This window comes from Brachyhypopomus gauderio, unplaced genomic scaffold (assembly GCF_052324685.1).
Source record: "Brachyhypopomus gauderio isolate BG-103 unplaced genomic scaffold, BGAUD_0.2 sc45, whole genome shotgun sequence".
In the NCBI taxonomy this organism is placed as follows: Eukaryota; Metazoa; Chordata; class Actinopteri; order Gymnotiformes; family Hypopomidae; genus Brachyhypopomus; species Brachyhypopomus gauderio.
In genome coordinates this window covers 2538868-2552500 of record NW_027506871.1, presented here as the reverse complement: position 1 = coordinate 2552500, position 13633 = coordinate 2538868, and the positions used below count along the sequence as shown (strand labels likewise).

Here is a 13633-nt window from a genome sequence, read left to right as displayed (position 1 = left end):
GGTCAGACTTTGGAAGAACACACAAAAGGGTCACCTGCTTGCCGCAGGTGAAATCCATTTCAAGATGCCCGGAGTCAAATTCTGGCAGAAATCGCAAACCCTGCCCCGTTCTCAACTAAGGAGTCAAATTGAGCATGCGCAGAGGAGTTGGGGTTCAACTACAATTTGTATACTTTGACAATGCAGGTTGTAAGGTCAGATCAATTTTTAACAAGAAACTCAATAAAGTAAGCTGATCCAAATACTTTGTTATAGTTTATGGTGCAATTTATTATTTTTGCTCAGCTAAACTAAAAATCATATTAAGGCGAGCAATTTTAAGTTGTTTTTTACAGTGCAGAAAACTCACCGCATGGTTCACCACGTGGTCACATGACCACATAATCAACCAGAGTGGCTCTGATCTCATCTGTTATGGTTGCTTGTCCTCTTCCTCATCATCATCATCTCTATGCAGTATTGGACTCCACTGATGTGCAAACCAAGGTTTGCTAATTGTGGTTTCTTTGTTGAACCTGTCCTGTAAAAACTACATTGGACCATGAGAACTGTGAGACAAAACATTATTTGTTTGATTAAATGTCTTCATGTGCTGTAGTGAATTGACATGTCCTTATTCATGTCCTTATTCCTCTCATTATTCATGTCCTTATTCCTGTCCTTATTCATGTCCTAAATCATGTCCTTATTCCTGTCCTTATTCATGTCCTAAATCATGTCCTTATTCATGTCCTAAATCATGTCCTTATTCCTCTCCTTATTCATGTCCTTATTCCTCTATGTCTGTCTGTGCAGCTTATAACGACTCTCAGCAGGCCATGAAAAACGATGCATGTGCTCCAGACCAGTATTTCATTCAGGATGACAGCGGTGAGGTCCGCAACAACCCCAAGCGCTCATGCCAGTTTAACCGCACCATTCTGGGGGACTGCTCCGGCCTGGAGGACCGCACATACGGGTACCGCGACGGAAAACCCTGTGTGCTCATCAAACTCAATCGGGTAACCAGTTGCTGCACAGAGATCAAAGATGCTAACCAACTGCATTATAGAAATCACTGATACTGACCAATCACATCACCAGTATCATATATACTGACAATGTCACCAGATTTAAACCTTTAAACCCAGGTTTAGGGTTGAATGTATTAGAATTCTGTCTGTAGGTTTAGGGGGGAGGTATTAGAATTGTCTGTAGGTTTAGGGTTGAAGGTATTAGAGGTTTAGGGTTGAAGGTATTAGAATTCTGTCTGTAGGTTTAGGGTTGAAGGTATTAGAATTGTCTGTAGGTTTAGGGTTGAAGGTATTAGAATTCTGTCTGTAGGTTTAGGGTTGAAGGTATTAGAATTCTGTCTGTAGGTTTAGGGTTGAAGGTATTAGAATTTTAAATGTTTTTGTTTAGGAGTAGGGTTAAATTACAGGAGTTAGGGATGTAAGTTGAAACAACAGACTAGTGTTGCACGGTATACCGATACTAGAGTAGTATCGCGATACTTCGTCATTAAAAACGGTACAATACCCAATTTGCTTAGTATCGGTGCTATAGGACTGAGTGCGTTTTTTAAAAAAAAGAGCAGTATTTCCAAAGAGTGCCTCATGGGGGCTGTGTGCATGTACAGCAGTGCAGCGCTTGCCTCCTCTCTGCAGAATAAGAAGAAAACGTGTAGGATGACTGCTAATATAAGCAATATTGCGGACCGTCCTCAGCTTGTTGAAAAACTACATGCACAAAGCGAAATATGGAATTATTATATGGAATATAATATGGATTAAATATGGAAGCAGCAGAAGTGCTGTGTGGAAATACTTTGGTTTCAAAGCAGATACAGATGGAAAACCGAAGGACATGAACAAGCCAGTTTGCAAGCAGTGCTTTCGGAACATTTTAACGAAGGGCGCTACAGCCTGGTTTATATACTTGACGCAACGCGAGCTGCACGAGGGTTCACGCGGCGAAAATGACGTAATCGCGGTGGCCTCGCGCGCTGTCGATTCGCGAGGTCGTGCACCTGTTAAATATTTATACATATACTCGAAATAATTCGCTTTTTCATCACATTATTTAATGGTGGTTTATTTTCAAAATGCCCAATCTTAACGTTTTCTCGTTCTCATGTTTCGTCCTGGAATTACAAGAGTAATGTAATACAAGAGAGCTGTTCAGTCAGATATCTATTTGTTGTGAAATGATGTTACAATTTCAAGCATTTTCAAGTACTTTAGCCTAAATTCCAGCACTTTTCAAACCTGAAACACAAAGTATTACTACAGCATACAAGATTATGCAGGGTTGCCAACTCTCACGCATTGAGCGTTAGACACACGCATTTGACCGTTTTCACATGCTCTCACGCCACTCTTCCGATATCTCACACCGAAAAAAATTCTAGTTTATTTAGCTCTGATCCACATCTATGATTCAATGAGTTACTAGTTCGCTCTTGCGCCAACCACCGGCGACCAACCATAGCTTTTTTTGACTTCTAAATGTGAATTCCAGAGTGCACTACTATTATTTATGTTTATTTATATTAATGTGCAATTATTTATTTTTCTGTTTTAATGTGGTAGGGACTACACCTTTTATTTATTTCACATTTGTGAAACAAAATACAATATTCATTTGTTTGATTATAAAAAAATAATAAAAAGGCTTTATAATGGAAATGAGCATAGTATCTGACTTTGGTATCGAAAATGGTATCGAATTTCAATATTTTTTAAAATATCGTATCGAAGTTGTAATTCTTAGTATCGTGACAACCCTACAACAGACACTGGGTTACACACTTTGACTTCTCTGTGTCATTCTGAAAAAAGGGAGAGTTGAGTGCTTAAGGAGATGGTTAAGTGTTTAAAGAGATATGTATAGAATTATACCAATTAAATAAGGAGATATGTTTAACTGTTTAAAGAGATATGTGTCACGATACAGCCCCTGACCCCTCCCCATTGGGCATGTGTTTATGTCGTCTACGTCTAGATGTCTGCGTCTGTGGATCTTCGTGGGTGTGGTTGTGAGTGTTCATCGGTCTCATCTGTGGCTCGTCTCGTGATCACTCTGGGCTTATGTGGTTTGTTTATTTAATGTGCATGTCCCGTGCACAGAAAGACGAGCCAACCAAGAATGCCTGGTTACACAACCCGCACCAAGAAGGGGAAGAGGCATGGTGGTGCCTGCTCGGCCTCTTCCCCTTCTTGCCCCCCGCCGCGAGAGCCCCGTGAGCCTTGAGGAAATGCAGCAAGATCCCGTGGTTGCGCTTTTGCAGCGTCAGGCGCAGGATACCAAGGATGAGGCACTGGCAGAACACCTGCACCATGCTGCGAGGCGGGTGTGGAGAGAGAGACACTTCCTCTAGAGACCCCTCGCCTCTGAGAGTTGGTTCTGTAAAGCTTTATTGCAGTGGAGAAGACGACAAGACTCCGGAGAGTGCGTTCGAGCAGGAGGAGGGTTTAGAAGAAGAGGAGAGCTCCCCTCCATCCATATATTTGGCCCCCACCGAGTATTACGGCGAGGGTGAGGAAGACGATGTCAGCCCTCCTCCATCCCTGTGCTTAGGGAGTTTTTCCTCGCCACTGTCGCCTTAGGCTCATTAGGGTTCTGGACCCATAGTATTGTTAACCTTTTAAATCCTGTAAAGCGCTTTGTGACAACATGTGTTGTGAAAAGCGCTATACAAATAAACTTTGATTTGATTTGATTTGCTTGGCTTCCACCAAGCATTACGGGGATGAGGTGAGTCCCCCTCCGTCCGAGTACTCGGACCTCACTGAGTGTGAGGACGAGGAAGGCAGCCAGCCTCCGTCTGAGTACTCGGATGGTGAGCCATGCCCGGAAGAGGAGGACGTGAGCCCACCTCCCTCGGAGCAATCCGGAGACCGTGAGAGGGAGGAGAGGCCCGAGGGAGGGCGTTTCTCCATATCCCTCAGAGGAGAGCGCTAGGGACTACTCCCGGTGCAAAACCCCGGTGGAGCCCATGAAATGAACCTCAGGTGGAGAAGAGGAGATGGAGATAGAGGACAACGCTCCCACCGCCAGGCCAGGAGGGTGATCACTGGGAGGAGGGGAAGTTCCCCGGTGGGGTCCACGGGGGAAGGAAAGCGAGCATCGGCAGGCCTACCCTGCGGCGTGCCCCCCGAGGGCTTCCAAAGAGACTCGTGCCCACCAAGAGGGCTGCAGGAGCGTCCGCCAGCCACGCTGCACCCAGCGGAGGGTTTGTGGCAAGGGCGGGAGGAAGACCGCCCACCACAGTGCCTGCAGCTCCCGGAGCGTTCTCCCGTCTGGCAGCCCTCCTCCGTTTGTGTGTGTGTCTGTGCCTGTGTTTGTGTCCGTCCCTGTGTTCATCCCGAATCCCCTTTTCCCTTTCGTGCCTCTGTCCGTTAATGTTCCTGTTTGTGTGTTCGTGAATGTGCCATTGTGTGTGTCTAACGTGTTTTCCCCTGTCTTCCCAGGGAGGGTGTTCTAGGCTGTTCGTGGCGGCCTCTCCACCCAGGGCAGTCATCTCCCAAACGCAGGACTGAACGCTCCGGATCCGCCCATCAGTGTGGGTTCGGGGCATTCAGTTCTGTTGGCACCCCGGGATACATATCTCTTTAAACCCCGGGTGGTTTAAAGAGATATGTATCATTATACCAATTAAATAAGGAGATATGTTTAAGTGTTTAAAGAGATATGTATCATTATACCAATTAAATAAGGAGATATGTTTAAGTGTTTAAGGAGATATGTATCATTATACCAATTAAATAAGGAGATATGTATGTAAATAAGCAGAACACACCTGAGCTTCAATTACTGAGATGTGTGTGCCACTGTGTAACACTGTAACAGATGAAACCAATCAACTGTGATGACAGGAATGTGGCAGAAAAGGAGTGTGAGTAGTGGTGCCCTCTGGTGGCACAGAGTGGAATTATGGGTAGCTGATTTGACACCACCTCATTTACTGCCACAATTCACAGCAACCAAGTGGTTTTCCTCCATGTCCTCCAGCCTCCTGGGAAATTTAAGTCCCAGATTAAGTCCACTTATAGTATAAATTTATAGTGACTATTCCAACTAATGGTATGATCTTTGACCCTTCTGTAGGTCATTGGAATGTTGCCAGGGAAAGGTGGCCAGTCTCCGTATGTGACCTGTGCTGCAAAGGTAAGACCTCCCGACTGTTATGGATTCATGCAGTCGCCACATGAACAACAATTCACAACCCACAATATGATGCTTCTCTCTTCTCTAACCCTAACCCTTTCATCATCTCAGTTATAAAGTGGAACAAATCAGGGGAAACAGAGAGAAGGAGAGAGTGTACAAGAAAGGAGAGTGTCTGTGTTTAAGAAAGGTGTGTGTGTGTGTGTGTGTGTGTGTGTAAGAAAAGAGTGTGTGAGTGTGTGTGTGTGTGTGTGTGTGTGTGTGTGTGTGTGTGTGTAAGAAAAGAGTGTGTGTGTGTGTGTGTATAAGAAAGGAGAGTGTCTGTTAGAGTGTGTCTAAGAAAGGAGAGTGTGAGTGTCTGTGTGTGTAAGAAAGGAGTGTGTGTGCATAAGAAAGGAGAGTGTGAATGTGTGTAAGAAAGGAGAGAAAGAGAGAGTGTGTGTACAAGAGTGTCTGCCATGAGAGTGTTTGTGAGCGTGTGTGTGTAAGCAAGGAGAGTGTCTTGACTGAGTGTGTGTGTGTATGTAAGATAGCAGTGCGTGTACGTGTGTGTGAGTTTGTAAGATAGGAGTGTGTGTGAATGTGTTTGTGTGTAAGACATATTAAGCAGTGTGAGACTTGCAGCAGGGTGACACTCACAGCCGTCTCTGTAGGGTTAGGGTTAGAGTTTGAACCTAATTCACAGCCGTCTCTGTAGGGTTAGGGTTAGAGTTTGACCCTAATTCACAGCCGTCTCTGTAGGGTTAGGGTTAGAGTTTGACCCTAATTCACAGCCGTCTCTCTCTCTCTGCTCTCTCCCTGAGTCAGAAGGAGGACACTGAGCTCCTTGGGCAGATCTCATACTTCCCTCCAAATGGAACATTCAACCTAATGTATTACCCCTTCTATGGCAAACTTGCTCAGGTGAGTGTGTCTAAATACATACAAGGAATCAAAAGCTAAGGAATGTTCCTAGATGTCTCTGTGTCTGTGTCAAGTATTACTGAGTTTTTTTTTTCTTACCCCAACCCACCCTAATCCTAACCCACCCTAATTCTAACCCACCCTAAAATGGACATGGGTCCAGAGTTTTCCTAAATAAGTGATGGTTTAGGTTTAGGGATGTTCAGACCCACAAATCACATGATTCTGTTCTACTTGGCAGTGGAACCAGGACCAGTGTGCTACTGAACGAAAATGCAGGGATAAACCCATTTCCTCGTTTGGCATTTACTTTTTTACATACACACTGACTGCCATGTACTTTATAGAAACAGGGTCTGTCTTGAAATATTTTTGTTTTTGCGAACATTTTATGCAAAATATTTGCAAGTTTGATGAGTGCAGGTGTAATGAGTGCAGATGCACCTGCAGACACACCTGTACAGACTGCAGACGCACCTGTACAGACTACAGACGCACCTGTACAGACTGCAGACGCACCTGTACAGACTGCAGACGCACCTGTACAGACTGCAGACGCACCTGTACAGACTACAGACGCACCTGTACAGACTACAGACGCACCTGTACAGAATGTAGGCACCAGTCCAACATCCCAGACAATACACATCAATACATTTGACCCTGTTTCAAAGCTCTGTGAACAGGGCTCACGGAACATGAGTCCTCTGAACACAGTGCGTTCTGAACACTGTGTGGTCAGTGTTCTCTTCGTGTCTTATCTGTGTTCTGTAGGATCATGTAAATAGTGATGCAAATGACTAAATAGACTGGGATAAAGTATATAGTACACCCCATACACTGTTTATAGTACACCACATACTTTGTATATGGTACACCCCATACACTGTTTATAGTACACCACATACACTGTAAATGGTACACCCCAAACACTGTTTATAGTACACCACATACATTGTATATGGTACACCCCAAACACTGTTTATAGTACACCACATACATTGTATATGGTACACCCCATACACTGTATATGGTACACCCCAAACACTGCCCAATGCTAAAATGTCTGGGTGAGATGGGGGTGTTTCAGTCAATGAGCCTCACTTTATTTATTACTGTGTTTATTTATGTATGAGTGTGTAACTGTGGTGCATGGGCGTTATGGTCTTTTTATATGTGCATGTTTCACTGTGTGTGTGTGTGTGTGTTTGCATGCATAACTCCTGTGCATGGGCATTATGGTCTTTTTATATGTGCTTGTATAACTGTGTGTGTGTGTGTGTGTGTGTGTGTGTGTGTGTTCGTGCATTTGCATGCATGTGTGTGCGTGTGCATGTGTGTGGATCTGTGGGTGTTTGTGTGTACGTGTGTATGTGTGCGCATCTGTGGGCGTGTGTGTGTGTGTGTGTGTGTGTGTGTATGTGTGCGCATCTATGTGTGTGTGTGTGTGTATGTGTGCATCTGTTGGTGTGTGTGTGTATGTGTGCGCATCTGTGGGTGTGGGTGTGTGTGTGTGTGCATCTGTTGGTGTGTGTGTGTGTATGTGTGCGCATCTGTGGGTGTGTGTGTGTGCATCTGTGGGTGTGTGTGTGTGTGTGTGTGTGTGTGTGTGTGTGCAGGTGAACTACTCTCAGCCGTTGGTGGCGGTGAAGTTTCTGAACATCACTCTGGATGCTGATGTGAATGTGGAGTGTAAGATCAACTCCAACACCATCGGGGAATACAGCGAAAGGGACAAGTTTGCTGGACGGGTCTCCTTCAAGCTTCGCATTAACTCTGAGTAGAGACGCCTGGAGCTGCTGCACACACACACATATACACACTCACATACATACGCACATACACACACACACATACAAATGCACACACACACACATCCACATATATACACACATACATTGAAAGGCACATTCTCTCTCATTCATACACATGCAAACACTGAAGTTTTTTACCAGTTGTTGACAGTGCATAAGGTCCCTCTAATAATTAAGCAATGACGTTACTACTTCCTGTTTATAAGAAAGAATACTGGGAGCTCTATTGCATCAGCAGCAGAGAGAACATTTGTGTCTGTGTGTTGTGTGTTTGTGTGTGTGAGAGGGACAATGAGAGTGAGACAGAGAGAGAGAGAGAGAGAAAGAGAGAGAGACAGCATTTTAAACTTTACATGTCTCTCTGTATTTATTGTCATTAAAATCATTCCAGAGCCGAGGAGACTCTAAAACCCTTCAACTTTTCAGATGTGCAAACTGCTCTAAAAATGACATCACAACTTTTCATAATCAATCTGATGAGTTTATGGCCAGGAATGAGGAAGACAGCTGTGAGAAGGAAGTACAGTGGTTGGACAGTTTGTGGCACTGTGTGTTCACATCCATAGATGCTAATATCAGTCCTGCTTAAACTGAATTCAGATGATCAAACTCTGTCCATACTCATACATACTCATTGTTAATCAAATTCTCTAATGATCAGTCTGCAGTGAGGAAACTATTGAATACCCACTGGGTTAGTGTTAGGGGTTAGTGTTAGGGGTTAGGGTTAGGGGTTAGGGTTAGTACTCTTCTGTCTACATCTCACACTGGCTCCCAGTATGACCAGGAGAGACCAGAGTGAGTGATATGGAGAATAGGAAGTGTAATTTAGGGTCTTAGTCTCTTCAACAACAGCAGACCAAAATAGACCCTTACCTGTAACCCCTAACCTGTAACCCCTAACCCTAACTAACCCTGTAGACAAATGTTCTCTCATGCTGATATCATTCATTTTTGTCTTCTATGTTCTGTTCATCAATTGTGTTTTACAGACACTCCGTTCATATTCACCCCATGTCTGTTTTAAACATGTCTAACCCTAACCTCTCTCTAATCTCAAATAATCCCATTAATCTCTTTAATCTTTAATCAGGACACAGACTCTGTTGCACTCATCAGCATCAGTATCCTCCCCCCTTCTGTCCTGGCTGCCATAGCCCTAAACCCTAAACCCTAAACCAGGGCTATTCAACTATATTTTTCTGTGGGCCAGATTTGGCAAAGAGCTCTGACCTGTGGGCCAGACAATTTTCAGACCTATACCAATACTGTCATAGTGGATGTTAAATTGAACTTAATTTGTTGACCGGGGGGGTGGCGAACGTAACACTCGTGCCACATAGAGACACAACGTGCCGTAAAGCAGGAATGTTGCAAATAAATAAAGCAGGAATGTTGGAATGTTGCAAATAAAATGTTATTTAATTTTACGGCAGTTTATCAAATATTTATTATTATTTATAGGGAGATGGGCTGCGGGCCGGTACAAATTCCTTAAAGGGCCGGTTCTGGCCCGCGGGCCGCCAGTTGAATAGCCCTGCCCAAAACCCTAAACCCTTCTGTATCACTCCCAAGCTCTCTTCCCTCTCCCTCATCACACTCTCTTGGTTTTCATTGTATATGTGTATATATATATATATATATATATATATATATATATATATATATATATATATATACACACACACACACTCTCACTGGCCACTTTTAACGCAAATGTTGAATCACATGGCAGCAACTCAATGCATTTAGGCATGTAGACATGGCCAAGACAATCTGCTGCAGTTCAAACCGACCATCAGAATGGAGAAGAAAGGTGATTTAAGAGACTTTGAACATGACATGGTTGTTGGTGCCAGATGGGCTGGTCTGAGTATTTCAGAAACTGCTGATCTACTGGGATTTTCACACACAACCATCTCTAGGGTTTACAGAGAATCGTCCAAAAAAGAGAAAATATCTAATGAGTGGCAGTTGTGTGGGTCAGAAGAGAATGGCCAGACTGGTTCGAGCTGATAGAATGGCAACAGTAACTCAAATAACCAGTTGTTACAACCGAGACATGCAGAAGAGCATCTCTGAACACACAACATGTTGAACCTTGAGGTGGATGGGCTACAGCAGCAGAAGACCACACTGGGTGCCACTCCTGTCAGCTGAGAACAGGAAACTGAGGCTACAATTCGCACAGGCTCACCAAAATTGGACAATAGAAGATTGGAAAAACGTTGCTTGGTGTGATGAGTCTCGATTTCTGCTGCGAAATTCAGATGGTAGAGTCAGAATTTGGCATCAGCTACATCAACGGTTCAGGCTGGTGGTGGTGGTGCAATGGTGTGGGGGATATTTTCCTGGCACACTTTGGGCCCATTAGTACCAACTGAGCATTGTGTCAACACCACAGCCTACCTGAGTATTGTTGCTGACCATGTCCATCCCTTTATGACCACAGTGTACCCATCTTCTGATGGCTACTTCCAGCAGGACAACACGCCATAAATAAAGCACGATTCATCTCAGACTGGTTTCTTGAACATGACAATGAGTTCACTGTTCACAGTCACCAGATCTCAGTCCAATAGAGCACCTTTGGGATGTGGTGGAACGGGAGATTCACATCATGGATGTACAGCCGACAAATCTGCAGCAACTGTGTGATGATATCATGTCAATATGGACCAGACTCTCTGAGGAATGTTTCCAGTACCTTGTTGAATCTGCCACGATGGATTAAGGCTGTTCTGAAGGCAAAAGGGGGTCCAACCTGGTACTAGAAAGTTGTACCTAAAAAAGGTATAAACAAGGTGTACCTAATAAAGTGGCCGGTGAGTGTGTATGTACACGTGTGTGTGTCTGTGTGTGTGTGTGTGTGTGTGTGTGTGTGTGTTAATGTGTATATGTGTTCTTTGTCAAGCACTAAACTTTAGTCATGCAATTTGAGGACTGATGCTTTACTTGCTTGTTTGATTAAAGCCTGTTCACATGGAAACACAGGGAGAATACACACACACACACACACACACACACACACACACACACACACACAGGATGCGTGCCTGACTGAATTTCTGCACATGCCCACAACAACCTCTTTCTGAAGTGTCTGATGCTGGGGAGTCTTAGCATTGCAAATGTAAAATTTCTAGATACAAACAAGAAAGCCAGACAGGTAATGTGGTGCCATATCAGTGCACTGATATTGACCTGCCGTGTTTCTCTTATAGACAGTGAGGGGTCAGAATTTGAAGAGTCTAATGTCAACTAAGCAATAGAGAACTGTGTGTAAACAAATGTAAATAAGAAGTGACCTATTCTCTCATGGAACAAAGACACCGGTAGAATAGAAAAAGGGATGAGTAGGAAAACATTTAACAATGTGAACTTGCCAATACGAATATGAACAATCATATGTGTGTCAGTTCATTAGCATCCACTATCATAGCTGTACTTAAATATTTTAATATTAGAATTTTAAAGTTAGCATAGTACGCAGACAAGCTGCCTCTGCTTTTTATAACTTTATTTATCAGCAATCGTAGAACCACAAATCTATTTTTATTTTCTGTGCAAGTTAGCATTTGGATGTTTAGCACAGTGCTAATGTGAATTAGCATAAAGGTGTTTAGCACAGTGCTAATGTAAGTTAGCATAAGGGTGTTTCAACATCAAGGTAACATATATGACTTTATAATTAGGCATTTCTGGTTAGCATGAAGAAGGTTAGCATGTAACATCCTTAGTTCCATGTCACTGAAGGGCAGGCCAGCATACAGCTGTTATCATTGCGCTAGTTGACGTAGTTAGTGCTCATTGGATTAGCACTAGCGTTCCAACACTGTTAGCGAGCTTTGTTACCCTCCTGACTCTCCTGCTCCTCCTCCTCCTGCTCCTGCCATTTTCTCTAAAATTTCATCTAAACTGTTAGTGTGAGAGGCGTGCTCTACCCCCCTGAGTCAGTATAGTGCTGGAAAAATCATGCAGCTTGTTAGCATCAATGAAATCTAATGCTACTTGCAGCCAATTTAGAAAAATGCACCAGGCTGTTTAGCCAGCCAGTGTGCCCAACCCGAGCGGGAACATGTTCTGTGTTTAGGTACAGAGAACACAGTGGCTCTGAGGTCTGATAGAGAATGTGATGATCAGAACTGTGGTGGCTCTGAGGTCTGATAGAGAATGTGATGATCAGAACTGTGGTGGCTCTGAGGTCTGATAGAGAATGTGATGATCAGAACTGTGGTGGCTCTGAGGTCTGATAGAGAATAATCCGCATCCCCACCACTACTGTGCATGTGTCAAACCACATGGTCATCAGGTATAAATGAGTACACACACACACCAACAAACATGCACACACACATATGCGCACACATCTGCATGCATCCATGCACACACAGACAGACAGACAGACACACACACACACACACACACACACGTACACACACAGCCAGCAGGGTCCTCTCCAAGGTGGACAGCTGGTTGGTTGTGCTGAGACTTTCTGCAGGTGCTGCATCAATAGAACTAACTCAGTCACTGCTGGGTGCTGGTCACATGACCACTGTCACTAACCCTAGACACCAGTCAGACATCAGGATGACATTTAACACACATGCAAACACACAAACGCATGTGCCCAAACACAAGCATACGCTCTAGCACATCCATGTGTGTGTATGCATGTGTGTGCTTGTAGTCATTCACACACACACACACACACACACACACACACATCTGATAAGACACTAACTCAAACACACTGCCAATTAATGACTACAAATCTAAAACTTGCAACTGTACACACACAAACACACACCAATCCACAGTAACACGTATATACACATTCAAAAAACACAAATACAAATAAACATATCTTTGATTGTAGATTCCTTGTCGAATGGTTAATTCCCTGCAACAGAAAAACCCATCACTTTACACCAACTTTAACATCAACGCTAATCCGGTCTGACATCACACCAACCCTAACACGGTCTGAGATAACAACAGCCCTAACCCGGTCTGACATCACACCAACCCTAACACGGTCTGACATCACACCAACCCTGCCTTTTTCATACCCAGTTATTTTACCCGAAAACGTTTGTCCTTTGATACCCCTGGTTGTACAATTCCATCCCCCCAAAGGGAGCAGCCCTCCATACCCATGTACACCCTGCTGATTATCATGTGTTCATCATAGTGACAATGTATTCCTAATTTTCTCCATCCTTTAAATGTGGTTATTATAAAAACAAACACTGCTCTAGTACTACTGAGTGTCCTCAATATGATGTTATATATTGCCTGAGATGAAAATTGTGGAACCTTATATTCAAAAACAAAGAATATCATTATAAATGAAAAATGGAAAGTATGAAATAAACATTTTGTGTTTAAAATAAAAGTATTTTTTGGTCCTTCTTATACACACAGACAGACACACACACATAAACACAAACACACACACAAACACACACAAATGCTCCAACATTGGTGCAGAGATATTAAATATAGGTTGTGCAGAGATATTAGATATAGGTTGTGCAGAGATATTAGACATAGGTCGTGCAGAGATATTAGATATAGGTTGTGCAGAGATATTAGACATAGGTCATGCAGTACTGGTGATTTCACCATGCAGCTTCATTCTTAAACCCACAATGCTGTGCAGCATAGAAAAAAAAATGTCATTCAGACACCCAGAGGGTTAGAGGTTAGGGGTTAGGGGTTAGAGGTTAGGGTTAGAGGGTGCCAGATTTTTTTATTTTGTGGAT

General features: G+C 43.5%; 1 protein-coding gene across 1 annotated transcript in view; it reads left to right on the top strand.

Annotated features, from left to right (window-relative positions):
- LOC143486718 (sodium/potassium-transporting ATPase subunit beta-2-like) overlaps nucleotides 1-13263 on the top strand; it is a 27483-nt gene extending 14220 nt beyond the window's left edge. Inside the window, exons 4-7 of the mRNA XM_076986086.1 lie at nucleotides 796-1001; nucleotides 5089-5148; nucleotides 5956-6051; nucleotides 7671-13263. Of these exons, the coding sequence (XP_076842201.1) occupies nucleotides 796-1001; nucleotides 5089-5148; nucleotides 5956-6051; nucleotides 7671-7835 (527 nt within the window). The 3' untranslated portion in view covers nucleotides 7836-13263. The remainder of the gene's footprint in view (nucleotides 1-795; nucleotides 1002-5088; nucleotides 5149-5955; nucleotides 6052-7670) is intronic.
- Nucleotides 13264-13633: the final 370 nt, after the last annotated feature.